Source organism: Neolamprologus brichardi, chromosome 2 (assembly GCF_056152115.1).
Source record: "Neolamprologus brichardi isolate AB-2024 chromosome 2, ASM5615211v1, whole genome shotgun sequence".
NCBI lineage: Eukaryota > Metazoa > Chordata > Actinopteri > Cichliformes > Cichlidae > Neolamprologus > Neolamprologus brichardi.
Genome location: NC_142105.1, coordinates 18,725,126 through 18,752,579, shown reverse-complemented (window position 1 = coordinate 18,752,579; position 27,454 = coordinate 18,725,126). Strand labels below are relative to the sequence as shown.

Sequence of the window (27,454 nt, the reverse complement as noted above, 5' to 3'; positions counted from 1 at the left end):
ATTGCAGCCACAGAAATTCTTTTGTCCATGAAACCATAAAGCTGCACTTTCTTTTTGCCTTATAGTCTGATTTGTTATAACTTTTCCGTTTTGTGGTAAGCTTTTCTTTGGCTGTCACTTCTTCACCCTGACCTGTCTTATTTGGCTCAGCTGAACTAAAATATATATCTTGCAGCTTTTACACAGGCACTCACATAACGCTCAGCGATTCTCTGCGCGATCAACCTCTCACATGTTTTCATTTCACTTGTGAATTGTGAATTTCACTTGTCATGTTTGCATAGTAAGCTAACGATTGATAAGATGATGTCAGAGGAATTGGTGCGCAAATTATCATCACTCACCAATCAGTGCTGTTGCTCTCTATACACAGTTCGCGCGATTGCAAAGTGAAAGCAAAAAACAAGCGCAAATTCAAACGCGATTTTAATATGTCACATATTGACAGTGGCTCACCGATGCCAATGACATAATTACCCAGCTACATTTCCGAAAGAATGCAAAAGCATTGACATATATTTTTCCTTCCTACGATAGGCCGACGGGCAGGGCAGAGATAGATTTTGGTAGCCCAACTGGAAAAATCGCCATCCCCAGGACGTCGGGCTAGCGATTTTGCGAGCCCTGTATCTGTTAGAGGAATCACTCATCTTTGGAAAAGAGAGTTTATTACAGAGAAATGGCTCTTTCCAAAATAAAAGCTATACTATACGCTTCTTCTGGGCTATATTCTCGGCAGCATATTAAACATATCAGGTCCCCATAAGGAGAATCATGTGCTAACGGCTGTCTAAATGACTCGGGTAAAGTTTATAGCATGCGTGCTTGTTGTTTTTGTCTGCTTCCACTTGTCTTTGCACTAGGATGATGTCGGCGTAAATGTGCAGTCATATTCGTTGTGTTCCCACTAGTGCTGTCAGCGTAAATCTCGTTGAAATGACGTTAACGCCACAACAGGGCAAATCTCCGTTAACGAGCTACCGCGGATTTGCCCCGTGCGTGGGGCTGGATGGCCAACACGTTAACGAGCTAACTGCGGTAACACACTAGTTCCCACCAATGTAATTGAGCATTGCTGGCACATCCAACATACTGTTTTACTTTAGTCCATGACGCGCTTACCTTCAGGGTCATACATCACATGAAAACCAAAATAGTTCCAAACGCCACATCTGAATGAGGGTAGGGGAGGTTCAATTTGCCATGTTGTAAGGAGAGCTTAACTTCTGTCTCGCTAGCTTGCCCTGCGCTCAGTGAATCTGCGTTCGACTACTCCGCCTAGGCTGCACTGTCGAGTGCAGATCCACTGAGCGCTCAACACAGACAGCACCATCAGAAGGAAAGTTGATAAAATAAATTAAAAATTTTGTATTGTTTGATACATATGCGTACCGAACCGAAAGCACTGTATCGAACGGTTCAATATCGATACGAGTATCGTTGCACCCCTAATATATATATATATATATATATATATATATATATATATATATATATATATATATAGCGTTCGGGTATGTGTCTCTCAAATTACATAATTATTAAAGTCATAATTACACACTGTTTCAGCATATCTGTGATGTTTGAATGGTTTTAAAAATGAATCCTGGAAATGAAAATGTTAATCTGCAGACAGCCTACACTCCTCAGAGCAGTCAAAAAAATGTGAAGATCCTTAAACAGAAGCAGCAGGAAACAGAGAGATCCACACTGCTCGAACCACAGGAAGTGATGATGGAGGGACTGCGGGGCTTCTGGGAGCATCGTCCTCTCCTGATCGTGCGATCTCAGATTCTGAACAAACTTGGATTGAGTCTCTGCCACTCACACAGCAACAGAAAGCCAGGCCACCTTGTCCCGCTCCATCATCACATGGTCCATACCATCCTGACAGGAATCAGAGAGATGTACACACACAGCCAACTTTGCACGTGTGTTGCTCACTATAGTTGTTGATGTAGCAATGGAACACATTTGGAAGATCTTTTAGCGCAGGGCCCCAACAAGCTGGCTCATCAAACACTTCCTCCCAACGAGAGCAAGGTTCCTTAAATATTACTGGAACTGAAGAAGAACCAACAACCACTCCATACTCTCACCAGGTTCTGCATCACCTGCTGCTATACAGCCATCGATGCCTAAAATTTATTTCAGGGAGGATGAAATCATATCATGCAATCCCAATAAAAGGGACCTGAGTCTGCTGGGGTATTAGCTCCAGCTCCTCCTGCTGAATCTGTGATTATTCGTTCAGCACACACAACAGAGCATCAGACCACATTCTTACCTGTCATAAGAAATTAGCAAAACATATCCAAACAACAATGCAAACATATGACCAACATTTACACATCTTATCATATCACTTTTATTCAATAGCCTACTGAGAAACAGCCTATTCATCTATGTCCTCTGTAATGGACATCTGTTTTGACTTACTTAAGCTACCCTACTAAGTCCCGATGTACTAAATAGAGGACATCCTGGGCTTACCATTGATATCTCATCTGTCTGGGTGGCCTCTTTTAGCTCCAAAGAGGAAGGAAATCACAGACAAAGTTCAATGGGAAGATTCTTTTTTTCCACGGTTCTCAGGAGGATATGAACCAAAATGAGGATATGGTTTACAAGAGTCAAGACAACTTGCTTCAGCAGGTAACAAAGGCAGCGATGAGGAGTCAACCTGTAGCCTCTTTTTCTACCTGTTCATGTTCCTGAAGTAGAATCACTGTGGAGATTACTTTGAAGTCTATTTGGGCTGATTTCCACTTTGCAGTTTTTGCAAAGCTATACGTGGAAGGAAACTATGACCTAGATCAAGCTGATGGCATAAGATGTAACTACAACTCCTCCGGTTTCATATGCAAAAAAAGTTATTGCGCTAGCTTACGTGGTTGCAGTTCTACCAGGATTTAAAAATAGTTATGCAAAACGGAGCGTGCCCGCTCCGACCGGCTTTAAAGGGTTAATACAACTTGTACCTGAAAGAGTCTCTTGGTTATTCTGTAGGTCAGGAATGTCACACTCATTTTACATCGTGGGACACTTTAATCTTTAAGTGGGCTGGATTACTGAAACTTCCCATTCTGTCAATGTAAAGACGTTTAACTACACAGTCTCAATATCCTCCTGAGAACCAGCTCAAAAGATGACATCCTGGCCTTTCCAATGATATCTCATGTGTTTGGGTGGCCTCTTTTAGCTCCAAATAGGCAGGACATCACAAAAAAAAGTTAAACCGAAAGATCCTTGTTTCCTTTCCTTGGTTCTCAGGAAACAAAAAGAAGTGCAATTTAAACTGTGTGCCTCAGTTTTTCTACATATTAAACAAATTGTGCTGCAGCAAACAAGTTTTTCGTGTATAAATTCTAAGAAATAATAGCCAATTCCTGAATAAGTCAAAGTCAGAAATTCCGAGTTCCCAGTTGGAAGTTTTTTGTTGAACTCCCACTCAACTCGGACTTCTTGCTCAGGAGTTGGATCAGCTCCAGATACTTTGATCTATCAAAGCATTATAACATAAGTATTATCCTGTATTGCTAGTGATACTTGAATCGCTCTACTTTGCTAAGAACCAGAAGAAATCTGTTTTTGTTTTTTTTCTGTCTGATGTATCTGGAACACAGTGTAAATGTTTTCAATTACATAGAAACGTTTGGTAGCTCATTGCCCATGTTTTTGTTAATAATGTCCCACAGTGGAAAAAAACTAATTTCTAAAAAACATCTATCACTTTATTGTTTATCTATTACTTAATAACACTGATGTAGTAGGAATGCGGTATGGGGAAGCTCTTTATCAGTTGGCAAAGCTTTAAATGCAAATACAGTTAAAAGTCCAAAAACTATGCCCTCATTCACATTGTCCAAACTTGTCCAATGGGCCTTCATTGCTAGGCCGACTCTGGGACCCGGGCCTTATGTTTGACACCCCTGCTGAAGAATATTGAGAACTGAGAAAGCGGAACATTGTGTGCCACACGGATATAACAACGAGTTACCGAGACAAACAAAACAAAACCACACAAGTAAGGCACAAACATAAACTGCAGTTACTGTGCAGCTAATATATTTTTCTCTTGCTTAAACAAACCAATTATGTGCCCTCCGCCAACGAGCTCGCACCCACAGTCGCGAGTCATATCTCTGCACTAAACAAACCCAGACAGTAGTTTATCTATTACATAAGCCTCTGAAAGTGGACTTACACCTATAGCCACAGCCAGCGGCTTTAGCATGTTACCAACTGCTGCGCTGCACTGCACTGCAAGACGCATACGACATTGAAACTCTTGTAAACCATTTTAGTCTCACGTCCCGGGAGTTTACCTACTGCAAAAGACATATACTGGGTAGACATCTTGGCTCAGCCCAGACCGTGCCCGTTCAGCCTTACCCTCGCGTGGCGGGAGCCACAATGACGCCAGTTGCACCACTACGTAGGCGGCGTGCACCGCGATCCCTCAGGTGCGCATGTCAGCGAAGGGGTTCCCTAGCGGTAACGCAGTGAAAAAGCGAGCCAACAACACTATTTCCGGTTTGAAAATTGCTTTCAGAATAAAGGTTTTTAAGAAACATTTTCAAAATGTTTTAAGCCACTGAATATTTGAGTATTACTGATCTCAGAAAAGGAAAGAAGTAAATTATACAATCAGCTGTCATTTTTGAATAGTTCAGGCTCTGTCCGGAAATGGACGATAAATCCTGCTAGTCTATAATCCAAAAATATAATGATTGTGTGGGGACAGAAAATACACAGCTGCTCCCAGCTTTTGAAGTCTTGAGCTTGGTAAACCAGCCAGGTTGCTTTTGTTGATGCAAAATAGTTGTACCTGTGTGAAAAGACTTATAATTTGCGATGTTAACAGATATTGGATTACTGTTTAAATACTCCTGCTCTCAAAGGCGGCCCTCCACAACATTTTATAAAATTGTTTAGGTTTTTTCTTAATTCAGGATAAAATGAAATCTCCTGTCCTGAGCTTGGGATATTGAATCTCACTGCAGCTGGGCAGTTCTCTAGGACTGTGTAGCGGCCAGTTTTTCTTTTCTTAATCTTTCTTAGCGAAATAAACTGGAAATAAATACTGTTTAAGCTGGGAAAATTCTTCAAAGGTTGAGAAAAGTTCTAATGAATTCTCTTAAACATTTTTTTCCACCGATGTCTTTTTTAACCTAATAAAATAAAGCATTAAAAAAACATATTTGTTTTGACTGTTCAACTGCAAGTGTGCTCATTCTTGAATCTATGCCTTGAACAGCTGCGGCAAGCTTTACATGGATGGTTCTTGTTGCAGTGGATGTTGTCCGACACATCCAAACACAACTTTCTTGTACTACTGGCAACACACCTGCCTGAGCGAGGTAGACCGGGAATGAATTATTGTTGAGAAAACCAAAGAAAACACTGGCACACACACACACACACACACGCACAGACCTGTCTTCCCGTTTTTTTAGAGAGGTTTACGGAAGTGCCAAGTATTCCATGGTCCAACTTTTCAGATGTGTCATCTTTTTACTGTTAATATCACAGCAAATTGTTGTATGGAAGTATAGTAATCATGTTTGCAGCCCAAATAATTCTATGCATGAATAAAGTAAAGGTTTACTTCCAGCCTAGGAAAAGGATGCTTCTTTGAGGACATTGCACAGAAAAGCCTGTCAGAATATTAATTTGAAGGCGTCTCCTATGAGACTGTAAACATGTAACAGTCAAAAAGCGGATTTACTTTTGTGTTATATGAGGATGGAGGAGAGCAAGGTAGTTGTGTCACCTTTAGATGGTCGTGGTTTAATTGTGAAAAACGGAATTCGGAAGTGTTGCCGTCTTTGCTGCTAGCAGAACACAGGCCGCAGTGATTTGGTAGCCGCTGCAGTAGGAGGAAGGACCGCGGTTCTACCGCTTCTATCTTTCAGTTTCGCCTCAAAATTCGCTTGGTGGTTCTTTCTGGTAGCAACCAGTTAATTATATGTACAGTAACGATCTTATATGACAGCTAAATCGTAGTATTACTAACGGACAGTGATATCAATCGCCATTTTAATCGCACGTTTTCCCTGTCAGAAGCGCTAGCACAACAATGGCTCTGAAAAGAATTCACAAGGTAAGGAAGTGAACGGCGAGGCCCAGGATTTCGCAGTTTGGTTATAGATTTAATTCCAAGGTTGTCTAGCGGATGCTTGTCTGGCAGATTAGTTGTACTGACAATAATTTGAAAAACGGATCTATTTATTCAAGTTAGGTTTGAGCTGGCAGCTAACGGTCTGTGAGTCTGAATAGCGAGCGGCGACACTGAGAGCAGCAATGCGCCGCCTTTCAGTGCTGCTACAAATGGGCCAACTCCACCATTGGCTGTGTTAGCTGTTCTTGGTTGTGTCACATAGCTTCACAATCTGTTTCGGTTCATTAAGAATGTATTCGATACCGCGTATAAAAAGATGTTTAGCTTGCCATGGTTGTCACTAGTTAATGGTATTAGTGGTGTGTTAGCTGCTGCTGGCTAACATTATCTCTCCCGGTTGTTGGCTAGTTTGGATGAGCTAAAGGGTTCTGTCAGGCTAGCTGACTACATTTCTATCTTTATAGTAAACTAGCGGCAGTTTTCACGATATGCTATCAGATATGTCTTCATTAGTCGATATAAACGGCAGCCTACGTAGCTAACATTATTTAACACGGCGGCTTACGTTTACTTAACCCGCTATTTGATTTGACAGATAACTGAAGTTATCCGGCTAGCGGTAACGCTAACGTTAGCTCAGGAGTCCAGAGCTTATTTAATTAAAGGACGGACGGCTTCTTTGTCGCTAGCCATTTAAATATTCGATCATTTGCTGTTGTTAGAGGAACAGTAAAAGTTCAAACATAATGATCGCCATATCGGAAGCGAGCATGTACCTCCTCCCCGTTTTTTTTCGTTAACTGTATATTGTCATCTTAATTCATAACCTGCAGGTTTTCGCAGTAGTCATGTCAAAGCAGCCATGTTATTGTTTGTATTGAACATGCTTATGGCTCAGCGGGAGAAGCGGTACATAAGGAAATTCTTGTTAATGTTAGCAGCGAGTCGGTGTTGTAAAAACAGGCCCCACGCGTTGTTCGCCTTTGATGGCATGTTGCTGATAGCAGGCGAGCCCTATAATCGTTATTGTGTCGCTCGTCTGATTGAGTTAGCTCCGCGTTGTTTGGTCCTGTTGCAATTAATTCCCCACGTAGCATAAAGGCATGTCATAATTTGGCCAGGCAGCTCGCTTCATGTTTCTCTTACATGACATCCTGTGCTGCTGTCGAGCCGGAGAGGTTAGCGTTTACGCTAAGCTAACGTTACCAGCATACCGTTTACTGCGAGCTAACCAGTTTACACGGCTGTGTGGGCTATAGTAAAAGCTTTGTTGTCAAATTACCGTGATCTCGGTTTGGGTGTACGTGTGTTAGCCGCTCTACCTGGAGAAAGGCTGTTACGTAATAGCGGTCAGTGCCATAAGCAAAGGCTCGGGGTGCTATAGTAGTGTTGTTGTGTCACCGGGAAATGCTTTGAGAGTTACTGTAGCAGGGAGCCTTTATGGCTGTGGCACCGGCCTCAGGAGCTGTCTGAAAACAAGACAGAGCTCCTGGTGAGCAGAGGAAGTAGTAAGTAGAACAGCCTCTATAAGATTATTGAAGCTCTTTTTTTTGTGCCCACCCCAAACACATGCTTAAACAGAGGAAATTCTTGTGTGGTTATTTTTATGTTGCATTTCCTTTTTCTCTCTGTTCTTTAGATTGGGGTTGCGCGGATTGTTTAATTAATAGCCCGATATTGGTGTTTGTAAAACAACCTGGCTAAAGCTGATATTTCTGCTTGCTCCTTTTTTGTTTGTTTTTTGTTTTTTATCATTTCTTCTTTCAGTTTATTCGGAGGATTGTTGAAGGGTACTTTAAAAATGTGTGTATTAGAAAGATATATTCTTAATGATTAAGTTGAATTTCAGAGACAAGTCAAAATACACTGATAATCGTGTTTTAGAAATGAGGACATTTTCTCTGTTAATATATAGACTGCTTTGCTTGGACCTCACACAGAAAAGAAGAAGAAGAAAACAGCAAAGTACTCAAGTGCTCTGTTCTATACATTGTAGCTAAGAGCTTGAGATGCAGTTTGGCAGGTTCACCTTAAACCTTCCACACTTTCCTAACACCCTTTGATGAACTCAGGGAGTTGACTTCAATCTTTAACATTTTAAATTTCTTTTCAAAATGGAAAATATTAAAATCAATTACTTTATATTATTCTTATTTTTTTCTTCGTTTGGCCCTACTTAATTACAAAGAACTAAATGTCATTCACCTCTTAAACACACTGTCTGGACTGTTATCTGGCACGATACTGATGTGACACAAAAGATAAACAGGACACTTTCATCAGTGAATGCTATCCTGTATGCAGATACTGGTGTTTTTAGCCCTCTTATCGGTTCTTAGTTTTTATGGTCTATTTAATACTTCGCTGTATGGCCGGACCCAAACAACTCACATCTCTTTGGTTTGTCTCAGGAGTTGAACGACTTGGCACGGGACCCACCAGCCCAGTGTTCTGCAGGACCAGTAGGAGATGACAGTAAGTCAACATTTAAACCCACAGTGTCACGTTAGCTGTGTGTAAGCAGGATTCAAAACCCTTTCCCGCTTTTTATTTGAACTTATTCATAATCTTATGTGACCAAATCATTTTCAATCATCAAATTATACTCGCACATGACTTAGGAATCAATGACAGATCCATGAAGACCAACATCTATAAAATAGAGTAAATTAGTGTTTGTTTCTGCTTGAGGGTTATTCTTAGAGCTCACATCCAGGAAATACCTGCAGCTCCTATTGTGAAGATTTCTGGGTAATTATAAAAGCATAACCCACTGTATTGCTTCATGTAGGTTTTACTTTTACTTTCACAGCAAGAGTATTTTTTCTTTTGTAATGTTTGGAGTAAATCAGAGTTCAGATTTCTTTTTTAATCTCATAGACTGAGCCAATAATGAAACGCAGAAGGCATTAACTGAACTGAACTGTAGTATGTTTGTCAATGTTTCCTTGTAACCAGTACTTTAAATGTTGTATGTAAAACTCCCAAGGTGCTCCTATTATTGCAGGTTAATTAAACAAAATTTGGTCCTAATGCTAAAATTTGTGTGCAGAGTAAAAAAAAGAAAAAGTACAGAATATTGAAAGAATTTGATGATATGGGGATTTTTTTTTGTACTGAAGGAAAATGTTTAGTGAGCAGTTTAACACTTTCTCTTTGATGCATTTCTGGTTTGATCAATAACCCCGTCACTCAGTCCTAAACCACAGTGTCCACAATCTTGTGACCTGAGGTTTAAGTGTCAGTAAATCCAGACACTTGGAGCCTCTTTTTTTTTTTTTTTAATAAATGCCTGCAAAATTTTGGAGTTTACACTTTGGCCCGATCTCATCAACTTGGTCTTGACCCTGCTGTAACGTCAAAATCCAAACTGTAGTTTTTAATGACCAGTGTCCAGTTTAGTTAGTTGCTTTTAAGAAATATTTTGATACATTAAGATCTTGTATTGTGGTAGATCTGACGCTGTCCCGTGCTATATACACAAACGGATACATTCAGTTAATCGCTCTGATGATGTGCCTTGATATTTAAGTCCATTTAACGATTGATCTTATTCTGTCTTGGTAATACAGCAGTGTTTTTACATATAGCTGTAATCCTTTATAATCATGTCTTTTATGAATGATAGTGTGGGAGTAATAGTAGCCCTAGATGGGTATGTTTAGAACAAGTAGCATGAATAAACACAGACAGATTGTATTTAGGATGTTTAAAAAAATAGACAGAGTGACTATATTAAGTGTATGCACACTGATTTAAATATGAACTCATGGACTTGCAAATTACGTGCTGCCCCAGTCATTGCACAGAGGTTGACGCAAACTTAGCCAGGGGTAGTAATGCGGCGGCTGCCTGCCCGACACATCCTGAGTGCAACACCTGGGTTCAACAAGAGACCGACACCCACGCTGTTATCTCATGTTTGAGGTTTGTGACGTCTGCATACATAACCAGAATCGTCACAGGGTGTACAGTGCAGCTGTGCTCTCATATATTGTGTTGTTTTTAGGAAAAATCTACATGCTTTATTGTTTCTTTAGTCTGTTTTCATGTCTTCAGACTGATTTTTGCATATTGATATCTGTTCCTAAATTATTTATTGAAACTATTCTTTAAAACAACAAAACTTATGTGCAAGATTCCTCGAAGATTATTAAATGAAATATGAATATGTTGTGTTGAAACTCAGACTAACCCATGAATGTGTTAATATCCTTTGTGTGCGTGTGTGAGGGGGGGGGGGGGGGGGGATGTTGCATTTAGGTGCCAGTGTTCCAGTCAAAACAAACACATTTGATTTTTATCTTAGGACCTCACGCGCAGGACACCTCCGTATGTGTCCGTATGCTGTCAAGATCACAACAACCGTCTGAGGAGTTTTTCCTTTGTGTCATTAAAATGTCAGACTTTAAAACAATCGTAGCGTGGATCCCGTAAGCACTGCGTCCTGGGATTTTGGTGTGCAGTCTGTGTTTGTGCACAATAGCGTCTAACTTTTGTACTTGTGCGGGAAAAAATTGGTAGCAGAACTTTTTATTTGTTTGCTGTACACATCGCTTCCTGCCATCAACATCAAAAAACCAAGACGGTGTCTCTTGTGAAATGCAGTTATTGTGGCTTTCTTCACAAATGTGACATTTCTCCTCAGACAGGATGCTTGAATTGGACAGGTTTAAAAGATCACAGTCAGATTACAGTGGTTTGTTTTGGTGGTTATCCAAGCTCTTTAAAAAAATCACTTCTTGTTTATTAATTTCCTCTGAAGCAGCAGGTTAGTGTTATTCATGTGCTGCAAGTGTATATGTAATCATTTCTAATTAAGAAAAGACTGTCCTCAGCTGCACTTTATTTAAAGCCTGTTACTCAACTGTATAAATAAACAGGCATTATTTATTCTAACACTTCCCAGACACACATCATGTCCTCAGAGTTTCATAACAAATTTCTCCTTTTTTGTTTCAGTGTTTCACTGGCAAGCCACAATAATGGGACCTGTAAGTACTCACACAGTCACAACTTTAACCGTTGCTTTAGGTTTATGGGAAATTCACGTACATGAGCACGACTCTGAATTGTTCTCACTATAAGTTTTCCACCTGCCTGTTTCCTTTTATACCATAATTGTAATGAAGCCCATTGGGCTTCTCTCTCCTTCAGAATGACAGTCCTTACCAGAGCGGGGTTTTCTTCTTGACCATACACTTCCCCACAGACTACCCCTTCAAACCGCCAAAGGTGAGAACCAGAGCATGCAAAGAAGTAGCTTTTCATACACAGAGGGCGCCTAAGTTCCTCTTGCCCGTTAAAGCGTGCCACAGCTTTACGTCATTCAGCTTTCTGCCGTCTCCCCCTCTTTCTTGGCTCCCCCCATTCATCTGTTTTCAGGTTGCATTTACCACAAGAATCTACCACCCAAATATCAACAGCAACGGCAGCATCTGTCTTGACATCCTGCGATCACAGTGGTCTCCAGCTCTCACCATCTCCAAAGGTAAGGAGATGTTTCTGGCTGCAGAGTAAAAGAGAAACGCCCCGTTTTCTTTTTCTTTTTCTCTGTCATGAAAGCGCTACCTCTAAATGCATTCCTGCGGCAGAGGTCCTTGATTTAAACTGGAGCAGCACTATCTCAGTGAATGTCAGAGATGGTCCTTGAGCTAATACAGTGGTTTACACAAATAGCGTCCCTCATGCACTGTGAGTGTTTTTGTAGACCAATTATGTTTATGATCAGAAGTGGAATAGATGGGACATGCTAGCATGTGAGGGTCATCCAAAGGAAAATGTATCCAAACTCTGAAAATGTCAGTTTTTATTTGTGAGAACTCTTAACCTTTTGTGTGGTCTGTTCCAGTTCTCCTGTCCATCTGCTCTCTGCTGTGCGACCCAAACCCGGACGACCCATTAGTACCCGAGATCGCCCGCATCTACAAGACTGACAGGGAAAAGTGAGTTTGCTTTCATGTGCCTTTTCAGATTGTTGCTAGTAACACTGTTGCTAACAGTGTGTGACATAACAGAAAAAATTGAAACTGTCACCACGAGTCTTAAAAATAGGCGCACAGTTAACAGTGAGGTTCGGATGTGTCACTCACTCCCCACATTTGGTTTCGAAACACCCAGACAGCAACAGCAAACCCAACTCGGGGCTTCATAATGGGCAAATATCCCCTGTGGCCATGTCCAACTTTTATATACAGGCTATGGTCAAGAAGGCATTCATTCACCCTCACACATGACTAATCAAAAATGGCATGTCTAATGTTAGAGCGTGTGAAACTTGAGCTTTTTGCAAACATTTGGGCACAGACAATGCCACCTTTCTGGAGTTGTCACCCTGTTGAGACGATCAGAATTTGCTACCTGTGAAATTAACGATTGATCGATAAGGCCGGAGAGCCAGAATCGGCTCAACAAAGACTCCCAATTTGGCCCACTGGCTCTGGAAAGTAAAAAATATTGCATATATTTTGGACTTTAAACTGTATTTTCATAACTTGGAACTTTTATAAAGACCCAAAGAGCTCCCCATGGTCATTTGTGCTACATCAAAGTAATTAAGTAGTAGATAAATGACTAAATGGCAGAAAAGGTCCTTTTTTTTAAAATATCTACTATAAAAAATAATAAAATCTTACAGTACAGGTCCACAGTAAATAAAAATAAAAAATTACATTTTATGTGAATGAACAAATTAAGTCACAACTCTTTCAGTAACTTTACACATTTATTTCTTATTCTTTCACGCCAGAGAGTCGTGCTGACAGGTGTGTTTTATATACAGCACGTTTCTCTTATCGTGTAGAAAAATGGACACGTTCCATTGAAAATTCCTTTGTCTTATATTAAAGTATTTGAGGGATTTCATATGAAGCATCTTTATCGTGACAGAAAGGAGAATGGCACTCATCTGAGCCTACGATGTAAAATGAGGATGATGTGTCTGCTCTGTGCCATTCGCTCATGAACTTTCTGCCCTCCTCTTTGGCTTCTTCCCAGCTTGATGCACTCTGACAAAAACCTAATTGCTGTGCAGGTTTAGTGACAGGCAGTGGATGGCCAATTAAATTGTTGAAAGTGCAAGCAAGTTTTGAACAGTCGTGGTGACGTCGCAACAGAAAAGTGATGCGGCCACACTCGTTGCGATTCAGACTTCGGGGAGCGTCTGCTCTAATTCAGCCGCCCCGTTTCAGACACGTTGATGGGACCAGTCAGAGTAAAGGCAGTGGTGCAGATTGACTACAAGTGTTCAACATGTTGATCCTTCACTAAGTTAAAACTGACCACTCTCTCCTCTTTCTCTTTTTTTTTCTTTCTTGTTCACAGGTACAACAAAATAGCTCGGGAATGGACACAAAAGTATGCAATGTAGTGTTGGGGGTAGAAACATGGCCAACCACCTCTACGACGTAAAGGCTAGGGGAGCTTCAGACGTAAAGAGAAAACAAACAAAAAAACCATACAAACAAATGAAAAGTTTAAACAAGATCTTGTTGGTTTCCATTGGAGTGCTTTCTTTGAGCCACGCCTCCCCTTCACCAGAGTACCTGTAAAACTCCCTCTGCCCCACCTTCTCTCTCTCTCCCTCTATTTGCTCTATCTTTACCCCTTCCCTCCCTCTGCCCCTCAGCTCACCCACCCCTCCTCTAGTGTACATATTGTCAACTTGCAACGGTAAAGCCCATCTCTCCTTTTTCACCACCTACCAACTCCTCCTCCATCTCCTGACTTCTGTATTCCATTTGTCACCAAGCAGGTTGGGCTGTCACCGATCCTCCACCCTCCCCTGTTTATTCCCTGCACGCCCGCATTCTCACCCACCATCACTAAAAGCATTCCTTTAAGCACCAGTCAAGCTTTGAGGGGACCTTTTTTTTCCCCATTATCTTCCAGTTTAATTTTATTTTTGAGGGGGAGGGGACAGTAAGATGGAGGGATTTTTACACTCTGCACCCTTTCTTGTTTTTGTTGTCCTAATGATTTCCATCTGTAGGGGTGACATTTCAAGGAAGTAGTCAAAGGGCACTCTGTGTTTTATACAAGGCTATGTAACATGGAAAAAAATTACACGCAGCCTATTTTTGGTCTTCTGTTGGATTCTATGAAAGGACTTGAATTTATCCCCACACCTCCTGCTCCTCATTCCTCCCTCCCCCAATCTTCCCTCACCCAAGTTGACCCCTTTGTACACACGCACACATGCTCACACAACTGTAACCCCCATGTCACCCTCACCACCACCGTTTCTTTATTCACAAAAAGTGGAGGTTCTGGACCAGGTATTTAAGCAATTCATTTTTTTTTCTTAGTTTAACCTGTGTTTTTATTTCCCACCCCATAATTCTTTAGGTTGCTTTTATCTTTCTTTTTTTGTTTGTTTTTTTTTGCTATTGTTAAATTAGAGGCTAACATCTTAAATGGCTATGGGACTGGCTTGGGCTCTGGGTGCGAGGAGAACCCACTCTTCTTGCACAAAACCTCTGTATATTGAATTACCTGAGAGGCTCGTTGAGCTTTGTGTGTTGATTAAACTGTGTAATAAAAACCCTCGACTCCTGTGTTGACTCATACTCAGCCTCTTTTTGAAAAAGGCATACAGAGGCAGGTTGGCAACATCTGAATGCAGTTAAGAGGAAGTTCTGCAGAAATCTAACAAGATAAATAAGATGAGCAATTACCTCATTCTTTTATGGTTACCTCTCTTCCACAGAATTCTTTGAATACTGGGGAGCATAACAAAAATACAAGACTTGAAAGCTTTTGAAATTACATAATTCTTGGGCGCTTGTGGAGTCCAGTCAAGCCTTTAGAAAAGGTCATTTGTCGCCCTCTGGTGGTATGTAAAGTAGTTAAAAGTTGGGAGACCTTCCAGCTCTGTCACAGCTAAATTAAAAGCTTTGACTGGTAAAACTTCATAATTTATATATTTAAGCATTGTAAATTTATAAATGGGGTTTGTTTTGAGTGAAAGTTATGATGTTCAACCCCCCCTCCTTTTTTCTTTTTTTTTTTAAGCCAGTGACCTGTAAAGGAAATGGGACTCACCAAAGCTCGCAGTGGTCAAGATAATTATCCGCCGTTAGGAACATTTGCCAGGCAGTGGAATTTTATTTTTTGGCTATGGACCCGATAGTGAAGAGTTTTAACAAATACACTTAAAATAAAACGTAATATTTATTTATTTTATTTCTGGAACGTTTTACTCATCACGGCAATTCCAACTTCAAAGAGGGCTAAAGCGAAGCCGGAAATGGTATGGGGGTTACACTCTTATCCTTGTCGAGCTTCGTTCTTCCTCGGTTTTGATTGGTTGGTGGGCAATGACGCAGCAGGTTTGGTACGCTGTCAGAGTGGATCGAGTTTTGATAAGCTCTGTGGTTGACCTTGCTGCTGAGCGCTGATCACATACAGTACACCGTCCGAGGAGAAAAAAAAACTCCCAACATGTCAGCCACACATTTACCTGCAATGCCAATGCCTCCGATACCCGACTTACCCAGCTCGGGTTTCAGGTTAACTAAAGGTAAAGTATTAAAGCTGGCTAATAGCATGCTAGCCTTGTATGAGTGTTTTGTTAGCCGTTAGCGGGTCTGCGACAGTGTTGTAGAAAAAACTGTAGGATACTGCGTGGTTGTATTGAGGCTACCGCGTGTAATAGTAACGTAAAGACTCAAATATTTTTATATAGACTTTGTAGTTGCATTGTAAACTTTTCCCCTTCTTCTGGCATGGCGCCGTTAGCTGGCTAACCGGTCATCGAACCCAGTGGGACACGGGTTAATTTTTCCAACTTTAGACTTCACTCTGTGTGGGGCACAGCTAAACGCTATCTCCGTATGCCCGGCTTCCCGCCGCTCTAGCCAAGCAGAAGTTCACAGAAGTTGCTGATCAGGTCTGACAGCAGGGCCCACATTCCTGTTCTGAAACGTGATTCTCAGTACTCGGCAGATAATCCTCTATAGCTTGGAAAAATTTCGCCACTCCTGGCCTTGGAAAACACAGCCACATACCTGCTTGTTGATTTTCTAAGAATAGGCCTAAACTACTCTGGCATAAACCCTTTCAGAACCGAGAAACTGTTAATGCCACTAGGTTCGACAGGCTGAAATGATGACTAAAACGATGTTGCCTCAAATGACAGTTATGATCACTTGTTTAAGACATTACATAAAAGTCCTCATCATATTTGTCTTTTTTCAGAGCATTTTTTGGTTGCGGTGCCGGTGGCTGTGGTTGCAGCTGTCGGAGGCTTCCTCGTCAGCCAGTACCTGAACAGGCGGAGCTGCAAAAAGGGCCAAGTGAACACCTGCATCAACAAAGACAGCCCTAAAGTGGTCCACAGCTTTGACATGGAGGACATCGCCACCAAGGCCGTGTACTGCCGCTGCTGGAAGTCAAAGAAGGTTGGTCCCCAGGCAGCGATAAATGTCCTTTAGCTTAAACTTCAAGTAACAGTCATTGAGCTTTCTAAGCTTGCAGGTAATCTTATCAGAGGTCCAAAACTGCTTAGCTTTCTGCAGTAACAGGTCACGGTTTGACACATATTGTGCTGATCACATCCCAGTCGGTAATGGGATGTGACCATCTTTAACATCCCTGACCTGCGCTGAAAGTTACCCTCTGACAGCCCTACATGCTTAGTCGGTTTCAAACTGCTGTTAGCATGAACTCATATGTGGCTAACAGACTCTCTTCATATGACTGATAAGAGTGAATTCTGTTGTTGTTGTTTCTCCTCTTCCCTGCAGTTCCCTTACTGCGATGGTTCCCACACTAAACACAACGAGGAAACCGGGGACAACGTTGGACCACTCATCATCAAAAAGAAGGACGCGTAATCTGAGCCACCGGAGAACTCGGCCCTCCCTGACTCCTCGCGCGCCCGGCCCGATCATCTGTCATTCTCATTGCCGTGTCACACTGATTGATGATTACAGTATGACGCTGATATGTTCAGTCCAAACTCTGAGCGTTGTCCTTTGCCCATAACAGAAAAACATAGTTTTAATATCAAACCGGCCACACTGGTCTGACACTGCTTAGTGTGACTTTGAAATCAAAGGTCATTTGAGGACAGATAACAGTTAGATATGGTGGCACTATGACTGCAGCTCGCAGTATGACCTACTTAATGTGCCGTTTGTTTAAAGTTCTCACTGGGCCTGATAAAGGTGAAATATTTCCCCGTGCGGGCATTGTGCCTTCATGTTTGGTGTCCTTTCAGCCACCTCCTCCGGCTGTGGGGCAGGTGGCTGAAAGATGAGACCTTCAGTCAGTCCAGCGTCTCGGTGAACTGAAGCGTAGGCCTTAAATTTAAATCTAAACCAGAATCCAAACGCTCACACAACCCTATATGAATGTTAACACACATTGTTCTGTTTGTTTTGCTGCTTTAGTCAGAGGAGGTAGAAGTTTAGTTTGTTGTTAATGAACTGTTGAAACTGTCTCCTTGTAACCAGTTCCTGTGGCTTTCTGGGAAAACTTGTGTTGAATCTGTGAAGTGTTCAGCAGCTCGTGCCCATTAAGAATATATTCTGCTGTTTCAGCAGGTTGATTTTTCTACTGGCTGCGGGGGTGTCTGGTTTGATTCATTGTTCTGTACATTGTGAATAAAACTTGAGTGACCCAATTTGAAAGCTTCATTTATTCATTTCAGGACACACTCCCACTGCATTCGTTCGCCTTTTTCCACCACAGGATCGGAACGCGTGTCACAATGCCGTGCTGATGGATTAACGCAGGACTGGGGTAATGAGTAAACAGCTCTGTGTGTGTGACTGCGGTGGGATCGGGGCTGTGATTTGTGTGGGAGAGACGGAAGTGAGGGGGGCTCCCGTGCTGCAGTGTCCACCGACACCAGTGGCCATTTTAAGACGGAGCAGTATTTGCGGTGACCGCTAGAAGACGCTGTGTTTACACGGATCGCCCAGGCCAGACAGACAGCAGTGTACGCGAACACGGTGGGCCCCTGCTCCCATAGTGACACGTGCGCGCGCTCGCACACACACATAGACACGCACGCACGAGGTATCTGGCTGCGTGCCAGATGCAACGGAGGACTCTCAGAAGAGGTGGAGTGGACTCCGCCGTCCCCGCGTGAGGAGTCACCTTTAACAGACAGCGAGCTCACGTGCTTCAAAGCAGACGGACATTAGCATAAAGGCTATTTATGTTAAACAGGCTAATTTAGCTCACAGGGCTCTTCCTGTTTTCCGAGTGACCTGTAAAAATATAATTTTATTTTGTAGCTGTTTGTTTTGATATTTATTTACATCCACCGTGTGTGACACCACAACCCAAAACGGTGTGCTTTTATGTATGAAAGGTCACGGCGCTGGCTTCCGGTGTGGATAAAACACCAGTTCAGACGGTAAAAAAAATAAACAGTAAATCTGTATATAAAACCATTTTAAGGGGAAGAGTTGTTTTGTTTGGATTTTTTATGTCTTGTTTTTTTAAATAAGAGCATTTTTTTTATGTTGGACTGCACAAACAGTAAACGCTTAAGAGTTTTTAGCTACTTTACTGAACATTTAATATAGCAAAGTTTGATTGAATACATTTAAAGATTTATAAAAGGACAAACAGGAATAATTAATAAACTGGGCTTTTGACTAGTTTCCTATATATATATATATATATATATATATATATATATATATATAAATATATATCTAACAAGAATTTCTAGTAGAGAAAATATAACGAGTGTAAATTATAAGTGTGCCCGGTGTTTACATAATTTTTACATGTGTCTCAGTTGTGCTGTTGACTGCGTGTGACCGGTGGCCTTGATTCGCCTTAGTATTCCCGCTGCCAGCTAACGGTGTGTGCTGATCTGCTTCTGTGGACGTTTCACGGGGTCGCTCTGACCAGAGCCTCGACTGCAGAGTCCACTTCGCATTTTGAGCGACGCCCCCAAATTCCGTGCAGAGTGTTTGCAGACCCTCCGGGACGGAGAGGTGGAGGAGGAATCGGCAGCTCCGCCGTCCATATACGCTACAATCACCACGCCATTAGTTCATGACTTCATCATATCTTTGACAGGAGAGCTCGTGTCGTGTTTGTAAGGTAAGCGGGGAGCTTTTCTCGACACTTCCTGTTGATTTTCGCCGTGTTGTATTGTCGCCTTTTTTCTTGCGCGCAGCGCCGTGTCGCAGCGACCACTCGGACTGTGGTCAGCTCGCCGTGGCGTCGGTCGAGCACCGTCTTCTTAGGTAACCTTAATAACGGCCAAATGATTGATCTGGTTTCCCGATCGATCCGCCAAAAGGGGCGATTGACCGGTCTTGTAATAACACCCATCTCCCGTGTTTAATCAGCGGAGTAGTTTTTCTACAAATGTGGACACGGAACATAGCCTGGTCTTTTTTTATCCACAGCAACCGCATCGTTGCGCACCTCGCTCCTCGTCGTCGATAGCAGACAAAAGACAGCCTGTTTTTTTCCCCCGGCGTCCCTTATTTAGTCTTTCTCTGCTGAGCTTAAGCTTTGGCTGGCACACATAACAGCAGTCGTCAAAATGTATTTGAAAAGCGCGCTCCACATTTGACCTGCGCATATGCGCATATCTTTGCATATTGTTGTCGCTCTGTTATTGATTGCATTGATATACCGTGAAATTCTTAAAGGGATACTGCCTCCTGTATGCGGAAATCATTGGCAAGCATGCAGTGTGTGTCAGATACATGGCTGCCTTCATCTCTGTCCGGGGAGTTTGATTTCTGAGCCTGTGCACATGCATGTAATATTTTTGTGTTTAAGCGCTGAATCTTTGCACTCTGCTTCTCTGGCTGTGTTTGGTGGCTCTGACTGAGAACATATCTCCCAGCCCTTCTTTCCTCGTAACTCTCTTTCTGTGTTTGTCACTCCAACATTTCTATTCTTAACCTTCCTCTCTTCATCCCCTATTCATTTCTAGCTCTCCAGGACTCCGAGGCTGCTGCAGAGAATGGGAATAGGGACACAGGCCAAGGCTTGCCATTTTGGCTGAAGTAACAGCAGGACAGTTGTCAGCCTCGCATCGGCTTCAATCCCCTTCTCCCTCACCTCTCCTCCCACACGCGCACGCATACTCACACAAGGACAGACAACTCCCCGTAGCCAGCTATGTCCACCGCGGTAGACATCGCTGGCCCTTCCTCCCCGGATCAGGCCCACAGCAGTGCTAAAATCCCCAATGAGCCACTGAGACCAAGCCTTAAGCGCTCTAACCACCCCTACAGCCTCTCCCATTACATCTCCACCCCTTCCCCGGCCGTGGATGTCAAAAGCCTGATGGAGCCCTCCTCATCTCAGCAACGGGCCACCCAGCCCGGCCACGCTAAGCCTCGCCGGGCCCCCTCCTGGCCTGACATGTGGGAGTCGCCCAGCGGGCTCCACCTGGCCCACGCTGCGGAGCTGCTGATGCGCGCTGGGCTGCTGGCTCTCACCCCTGCCACCACAGAGCAAGCCAGTTTGGGCGCACAGAGCAGCCAGCCAGCTAAGAGGGAGGCTGCAGAAGCAAAGAGCGGAAAGGGAGACGGCGAGGGAGGTGGGTCCGGGCCTGAGGAGGAGGAAGAGGACTCCTCTGCATGCAGCACTGACTTCCAGCCCTTCCTGGGTGCCTGGTTCCCCTTCAGCCCTGCCCTTTTCCCCCTGGCAGGCTTCCAGATGGGGGGAGGTCACTGGAGAAGCACGGCCATGGGAGCTGAGGGCATAGAGGGGCTGGTGGCCGAAGGATACTCTCCCAGCTCCCTGGGCGGGAGCAGCGGAGGCAGGAGGAAGAGGAAGAGGTGCGGGGAGTGCGTACCGTGCCGGCGTCAGACGAACTGCGAACAGTGCAGCAGCTGCCGCAATCGCAAGAGGGGACACCAGATCTGTAAATACAGGAAGTGTGAGGAGCTGAAGAGGAAGCCCGGGGGGCCGGGGTTTGAGAGCAGAGTGTCTGGGTTTGATCTGAGGGGGTCTGATTTTACTTTGGGTCTGGCACAGGAGAGAAGCAACGGAGCCTTGGACGGATAGTAACGCTTGCGGTGGCAGGATTTGTCAGAGGTTCCCAGTTGGATGATTGTTGAGGAGCTGCAGTTTTAACAAAACAAAAATTACAAAACCACACACACACACCAACACACACTCACCCACAGGACACCCTGTTAACATGCTCGGACTGTGACTGTCAGAGACGTTCAAAGATGTTGTGTTTCGTGCGGAGCTGCAGCTCCCGTTTAAGAATGTCCACACACGTTCCCATCCATTTTGACAATCAGAGAATTGGAGAGGCGAGAAAGAAGGATACCAATGTTTGTCAATATTCAGATGATGACAAAAATTCTGTAAATAGACTGTAAATATCTGGAAAACATTATGTCTTCTTCTTCCTTTTTCTTTTTTTTCTTTTTTTTTTACGTTGCTTTCCAGTTTGGATGTACTGTGCTTCAAAGGTAAAGAGGAGCCAAATGTTTTGTTTCTAACGAGGGGAGTTCTGTTTCTGTTGTTCTGACGTCACTGCATCAGTAAGAAGTGAATGAGTTTGGCCTCGGCTAAATTATTTCATGTGCAACTTGTACTGTATAGCGCTGTTTGCCCTTTTGAAATAAAAGAAATTTGCCATGTGCACTCGTCTACAAGCTCTATGCTACGTCTTTATGTGTGTGTGTGTGTGTGTGCGTGTGCACTCATTTGTAATTGGGCGTATGTGTCCGTTTGCAACCTTGTTTCTGCTTGCGCACACATGTGCTCTTGTGTGTGTGAGGTTGTGTGTGGATTATGAGTCACCTAATGGTGTGGCTGAGAGCCTTATCACAACCCCACAGACACACAAACACACCTACACGTTGCCTTGGCAAGTCCAGTGCGTGCACTTGAGCACACCTAACCTGACACACACAATCATCACAAACATTCGGGCTCTTCCTCGCACACAATTTCCTTTTTTTTTTAAATTTTCCACGTACGTATATATAAATCTCGCACACACAGATGGGGGGGGGGGCAGATTTCAAGCCGAATACACAGCCAGCTGGGCTGAGGCTACAGGGTGGGTTTTTGCTTGTTGCCGTAACGATGGCTGATGTGATAAGACCTTCTTCCTCGGCGCCACACTCCAGGGGACCGCAGGGAAGACGTAACCATGGCAACGGCCGGCCCGAGGTGTCACGCTATAATTGGGCCACGGCTGCACTTCCTGTGAGCCTTCAGTCAGGGGGGATCGCAGAGGGACTGTGTGTGTGCGTGTATGTGAGTGTGCATCTGTGGGGGTGGGGGCAGGAGGGGGATGTGCACGTCCGTGCTCGCGCGTGTGTGTGTGTGCGTGTGTGTTTGTCAGGCAGGGAGAGAGAGAGACAGAGAGAGAGGGAAAGCACTGCACGCCAGCCAACGCAGGACACTGCCAACTCATGGAGAAAAGCAGCGAGCTCCAACATCATGCAATTACAACGCTCCCACTGAATGAGAAACACACAGTCTTTTAGTTTTGAGTCCACAGTCTAGTGTTTCTTCATCTCCCAGACAAAGGGAGAATTTCAAATTCTTGGATCTGCAGCTTTTTCTTTTCTCACCCCCCTCTCTTCAGTGCCTTTCTAGTGATTTGGAGCTTAATCCCCCCACCCCGCTCCTCCTCCTGGTCTCGTCACACATGCACACACACACACACACACACACACACACACACACACACACACACCGGAAATCTGTGTCACCCGCTGCCCAGCAGGTCCAGTGACTCCCTGAACGCCTGCAGTCTGGCTCCACTGGCCTGCAAGATGGCAGGAGCAAAAAAAGGAGGGGGGGGGCATTGAACGGAGGACAGAGGAGAGGCGGAGGAGGGCTGTGAGAGAGAGTTGGGGGAGGTGGAGGAAGAGGAGGAGAAGGAGGAGGGAGTGGAAAGCGGATACAGGGAGAGGGTGAAGGGGAGAGGAGGAGGTGTGTGTCGGGTGGGGGGGTGGGGGGGCATGGTGAAGGGCAGAGAGAGAGAGAGAGGGAAGGGGGAGGAAGAGGAGGGGTAAGAGGGAGAGATGAAAAGCAGGCCACAGGGGGAGAGAAAAGAGAAAGCGAGGGATATGCAGGGAGGAGGATGAGGGAGATGGACAGCAGGGGATGAAGATAACGTGGGGCCAAACAAAGAGAGTGGGAAAGATGAGTGTGAGATCCAGCGAGAGCGGTGATGGAGGCCGATTGAAATGCAGCGAGACAGAGATGCGGAGAGGTTAATGATGGATGCATTGTCCAGATAGACGGTGTGTGCCGTCACAGACCCCTGTGGAGCCTACATATGTTAGCACCAGCGGCCCTGCCCACTCTGGAGGAAAAACTCCTCACACACACACACACACACACACACACTGCAGTGGAGCAACCTGCCAGCCCGAGGCAACCTGCGCTGGAGCTGGGCGGACCCTCGCTCATGAGCAAGTCCTCTGAAATTTTGGCCACTGCATTTGCTCTGAGACACTGTGTCTCATTGTGAAGATCTTTTTTTTCCCCTTCGACCATTGGCCGTTTCCCCAGTGTTAGGAAATGTGTAACAGCTTTGCAGAAAACATCATCTTTCTGAGATCACTCGTCATTATGCCTCTGTTATCCATTTGCATTCCCCCTTTGTACACATGGAAAACATGCATCTCCCAAACAGCAACACAATGGCTTCTTACATCCTCAAAAAGCCCTGTCTCATCTTCCCCCCAGGTTATATTTTGGTGACACCGAGGTCAAAGGGCTTTCTTGACCTTTGACCCTTAAAGCTGTTAAAGGTGGATTCAGAGTACGCCAGGTTCTAAAAACAGCCACAGGATGGTCTTGTTTCTACCAGTGAAAAACAAGCAGAGAAATCACTAAATGATACATGTGACTTCAAAAATATCTGAAATGGATTCTTATCCTGTCAAATCAAAATACAGTCATAAAATCCAGAACAAATAAAAATAACTTTCAAATCCTTCTCACATTTCTATGCTCGGAGGTAACGTGTGCACAAAATTCTGCTAATGTTTAGCTTGCTGCTGATTTCCAGGAAGCTAGGCAAAGCCCAGGGATAAAGTCTCCCTGTCTGCAGAGATATTTCATCATGACGTGGACCACCCCACGATGTGGAATTGATTATTACCAAAGATTATTGGGCTGGAACTCCCTTTGCACCTTTAAATTTGCACAACTCTGACAGCTACCAATCTCGACCACAGCTGCAATGTCAGTGATACGTTTTTGTGACAAGCCCTGCAAATTGTAGTTAATTATTAATAAATAAGTTATTACAAACAACTAATGGCCAACTAATAGACTGTATATAGAAGATGGATGTCATTTTCAGATCTGAAAAGTAAAGTCAGCGTTAACACGGCAGTCTTTCTCATTTCCAGCAGGGGGTGCTGCCTTTAATTATAAACACGTCTTGTTGTAACTCTTCCTGATAGTTTTATGGTTTCAGTGGCTAGTTTTAAGTTGTTCCTGAAACAACACAGTGCTCGTTTTATTAGTTATGGTCCCCATTAGAGTCAAAAAGGATGATAAAGTTTGGTTTACAGTGTGATTGACAAGTTGCTAGTCTATAAGTTTGTTGTGTTCTTCCATTTGCACCTAAGTGAAATTGTTTAAATATCTTAGTTTTATTAGTTTTGAATACTTTATACTCTATTTTACTATTGACGCATATGGAACATAACAACTATTTCAATCCATTCTTTAAAAAAAATAACAATAATAAAGTCTACTTTTTACTCTACCAATGCTACAACTCTGGGCCAAACATGGAGGATTGATTGTTGTTTTAATGTGTTTAAACGTGTTTAACATGTCTATTCTATATAGCGAAGTCCCTAAAAATAATCATTGGTCACCATCAGCCTCTCAGGCTTTTTTTTAGTAGTATTCCATTGCAGTATGTCTTTAAGCTCAGTTTTTAAAAACATTATGAAACAACTCTAACCCATAGATTTACAGTTTGCAAGCACCAAACATCTAAACACTTCAGAAAAGAATCACTCTCAAGCTGAGTAATACGCCAGTAGGGGCATAAAGCCTGGGGTCAGGAATTTTTCATAGCAAGTCACCCAAACCCCGAAGCAGGATATTAATGACTAACCTTGTGTTGTGGATGAATCATCTCAAATGTTCTCTTGCCTGAAGTTTGGTTCGTTTTTGGTGTTATCTTCTTGCCATATGATTGCATTTGTCTCTGGCCATTGGGGACTCTCACATTAACTTCTATTCTGGGTAAAAAAGTTAACCCTCATCCTAGTGAAGATGGAGTGTCTAATGTGTTTATATTATGCTGACCATCACCACACCAATATATAGCAGTTAGCCAGTTAGCCCAGCTTCACTAACTCTACGAACATAGCTGGGCTTTAGTTTTCCGTCTTTTTGTGCAAAGCAATAGCAGAAAAGTACATCTTGGTCCTTCGGTCCCGATCCTTCAGTTATACCACCTTCAAATGAAAACTAGCGAGCTAACGTCCTGCTTTCCTCTAGCTTTGTTAAACATCTTTCATGGAGGCCTGGATGTTAAACTTTAACATCTGAGAGAAACAGTCATGATGATCATTTTATTGGAGATTTATTTGGACCGTTTCTCAGTGTTTGATTGATTTTAACTGAGGAAGAGTTCTGACGCAGAAACGGATGATAACATTAGACTTAGGGAGCGGATACTGTCTTGCTAGCACCCAGTGAAACTTCACAGCATGAAGATGCTGTGGCTACCTCCAAATGTAATCAGGTATTTTTTAAAATGGGGATTTTTCCAAGGGTGTTTTGAAAAATATCTCTGTCCAGATCAAAATGCTAAAAACAAACTCAAGTGCTGTCAAGAACAGCCAAAGCAGGTGGCAATGTAACCTCGCAAAGACATGCTGCTCAATCAAAAGCACAGAAACAATAACAGAGCAGTCTAGTGTCAAAAAAGGAAATCAAACCACATACCTTCGGCTTTAAAATTTACGTTTTCCTTGTCCATATGTAAATGCAGTAATGAAGTTTAATGCATTTACATGTTTTAAAATATTCACCCTGCCAGGAGTCTTTCAGAAACTCAGTTTTCAGTGATCCAAACGCCGCTTACATGTGTACGAAAGACCCAAATAAATTGTTATTTACGTAAATAATCGTGTACATGCAGACGTAGCCTTTAAAACTAAACAAAAAACTCAGGGGACTCAAGAGGATCACATCAGTATAACCTATCCAACAGTTGTTTTAGTCTGGATCAAAGTGTTGGACCCATAGAAAGTATAAAGAAGAGACGTAGTGACCGTGCTGTCACCCTCTGGGTTCTGAAGAACTGTTTTAAAGCCTTGAGACCGAATGTTTCTGCCGTTGCCATTTTGGTGTAAAAGATCCAAATGTGACAAATGGGTATGGGTCTAACTGTGAACCCACTTGATCATTGGCCAGCAATGTGTCGGTTAATCATCTATTTTGAAACACGGTATGACCAAGGTTTACAAAGTGTTTACAGAGTCAAAAAGGTGTTTCCCGTTGACTTCCATTTTTGTAAGTCCTCTAGTTAGAGTACAAGCTGTGTCCAAATTCATAGGCTGCATCCTCCCGAGGACCCAGCCTTCGCGGTCTACGTGGCGTTTGATACTTATTCAGCTGTAATCTCAGCCAAATTGATTTACTCACAAACAATTAAAACAATAAAAAGTCAAACAATAACATTTTTAAGTTATCTAAGTGATTTATATATTATGTTTAATCTGAGTAGTGAAAGACTGTGGGGGGTTTGAAAACGATGTGCTGGGAGTTTGCTGTTCTCGCCGGCTCTAGCGAGACGTACGTCTCCGAAAACGTCAGAGCACTTTTGCAAATATGTGATGTCTTGATAAACCGAGCAGATATTTGAAGTTAACACAGCTACATTCTTGCCTGAAAACACCCTAAAAGTTTATTTTGTGACCCAGAAACAGTAATAAGAGTAATATTAAAACTAGGCAATTCCAGTTTCCAACAACGGCGGCAGTTGTTGTTGGAAACTGGAAAAAAAACAAAAAATATTTATTGGATTTAAAAATGTTTAATCTTACACATTTCAGGTGTATCCTACCTTTTGCCCAGTGGCAGCTTTAAATTCCAGCCCCACCCACATATCCTAAGTTGGATACACAAATAACAAATTTAATGGATGTAGTTTTCAACATTTGTATAGTTTCAAATAATTACATGAGAAGCACAATCTGATATCCACACGTTAGAGTTCCTGCTACATCATCATAACAGTGTTGGTGCAGGATCAACATTGCAAATGACCAATCATGTTGTCAGAGTATTCACTTAGCATTAGCCAAGAAGTTAGCAAATGCTATAAAAAACTATCACAATCAAACTAGCATGAGTAATCTAAATTAGGCTAACAGCAAA

The 27,454-nt window shown here is 43.0% G+C and overlaps 3 protein-coding genes across 3 annotated transcripts; all 3 read left to right on the top strand.

The window, feature by feature from the left end:
* Positions 1 to 5,830: 5,830 nt before the first annotated feature.
* ube2d2 (ubiquitin-conjugating enzyme E2D 2 (UBC4/5 homolog, yeast)) lies at positions 5,831 to 14,666 on the top strand. The gene is made up of 7 exons (XM_006781836.2): positions 5,831 to 6,106; positions 8,536 to 8,599; positions 11,087 to 11,118; positions 11,282 to 11,359; positions 11,510 to 11,615; positions 11,976 to 12,069; positions 13,448 to 14,666. Exons 1-7 carry the CDS (start codon positions 6,083 to 6,085, stop codon positions 13,491 to 13,493), a joined length of 444 nt encoding a protein of 147 aa, XP_006781899.1. The 5' UTR covers positions 5,831 to 6,082; the 3' UTR covers positions 13,494 to 14,666.
* A 778-nt stretch (positions 14,667 to 15,444) lies between these two features.
* On the top strand, positions 15,445 to 17,750 carry zgc:110843 (CDGSH iron-sulfur domain-containing protein 1). The gene is made up of 3 exons (XM_006781837.3): positions 15,445 to 15,644; positions 16,322 to 16,524; positions 16,870 to 17,750. Exons 1-3 carry the CDS (start codon positions 15,566 to 15,568, stop codon positions 16,957 to 16,959), a joined length of 372 nt encoding a protein of 123 aa, XP_006781900.1. The 5' UTR covers positions 15,445 to 15,565; the 3' UTR covers positions 16,960 to 17,750.
* A 1,171-nt stretch (positions 17,751 to 18,921) lies between these two features.
* cxxc5b (CXXC finger protein 5b) lies at positions 18,922 to 21,720 on the top strand. The gene is made up of 2 exons (XM_006781838.3): positions 18,922 to 19,192; positions 20,043 to 21,720. Exon 2 carries the CDS (start codon positions 20,231 to 20,233, stop codon positions 21,122 to 21,124), a length of 894 nt encoding a protein of 297 aa, XP_006781901.1. The 5' UTR covers positions 18,922 to 19,192; positions 20,043 to 20,230; the 3' UTR covers positions 21,125 to 21,720.
* Positions 21,721 to 27,454: the final 5,734 nt, after the last annotated feature.

Bases quoted from the DNA above. Each gene is read 5' to 3' on its own strand.
- ube2d2 (XM_006781836.2), top strand. From the start codon at position 6,083: ATGGCTCTGAAAAGAATTCACAAG. The intron at 8,600-11,086 runs GTAAGTCAACAT...TTTTTGTTTCAG, and splicing joins AGGACCAGTAGGAGATGACA to TGTTTCACTGGCAAGCCACA. The intron at 11,616-11,975 runs GTAAGGAGATGT...GGTCTGTTCCAG, and splicing joins AGCTCTCACCATCTCCAAAG to TTCTCCTGTCCATCTGCTCT.
- zgc:110843 (XM_006781837.3), top strand. From the start codon at position 15,566: ATGTCAGCCACACATTTACCTGCAATGCCAATGCCTCCGATACCCGAC. The intron at 15,645-16,321 runs GTAAAGTATTAA...GTCTTTTTTCAG, and splicing joins GGGTTTCAGGTTAACTAAAG to AGCATTTTTTGGTTGCGGTG. The intron at 16,525-16,869 runs GTTGGTCCCCAG...TCTTCCCTGCAG, and splicing joins GCTGCTGGAAGTCAAAGAAG to TTCCCTTACTGCGATGGTTC.
- cxxc5b (XM_006781838.3), top strand. From the start codon at position 20,231: ATGTCCACCGCGGTAGACATCGCTGGCCCTTCCTCCCCGGATCAGGCC.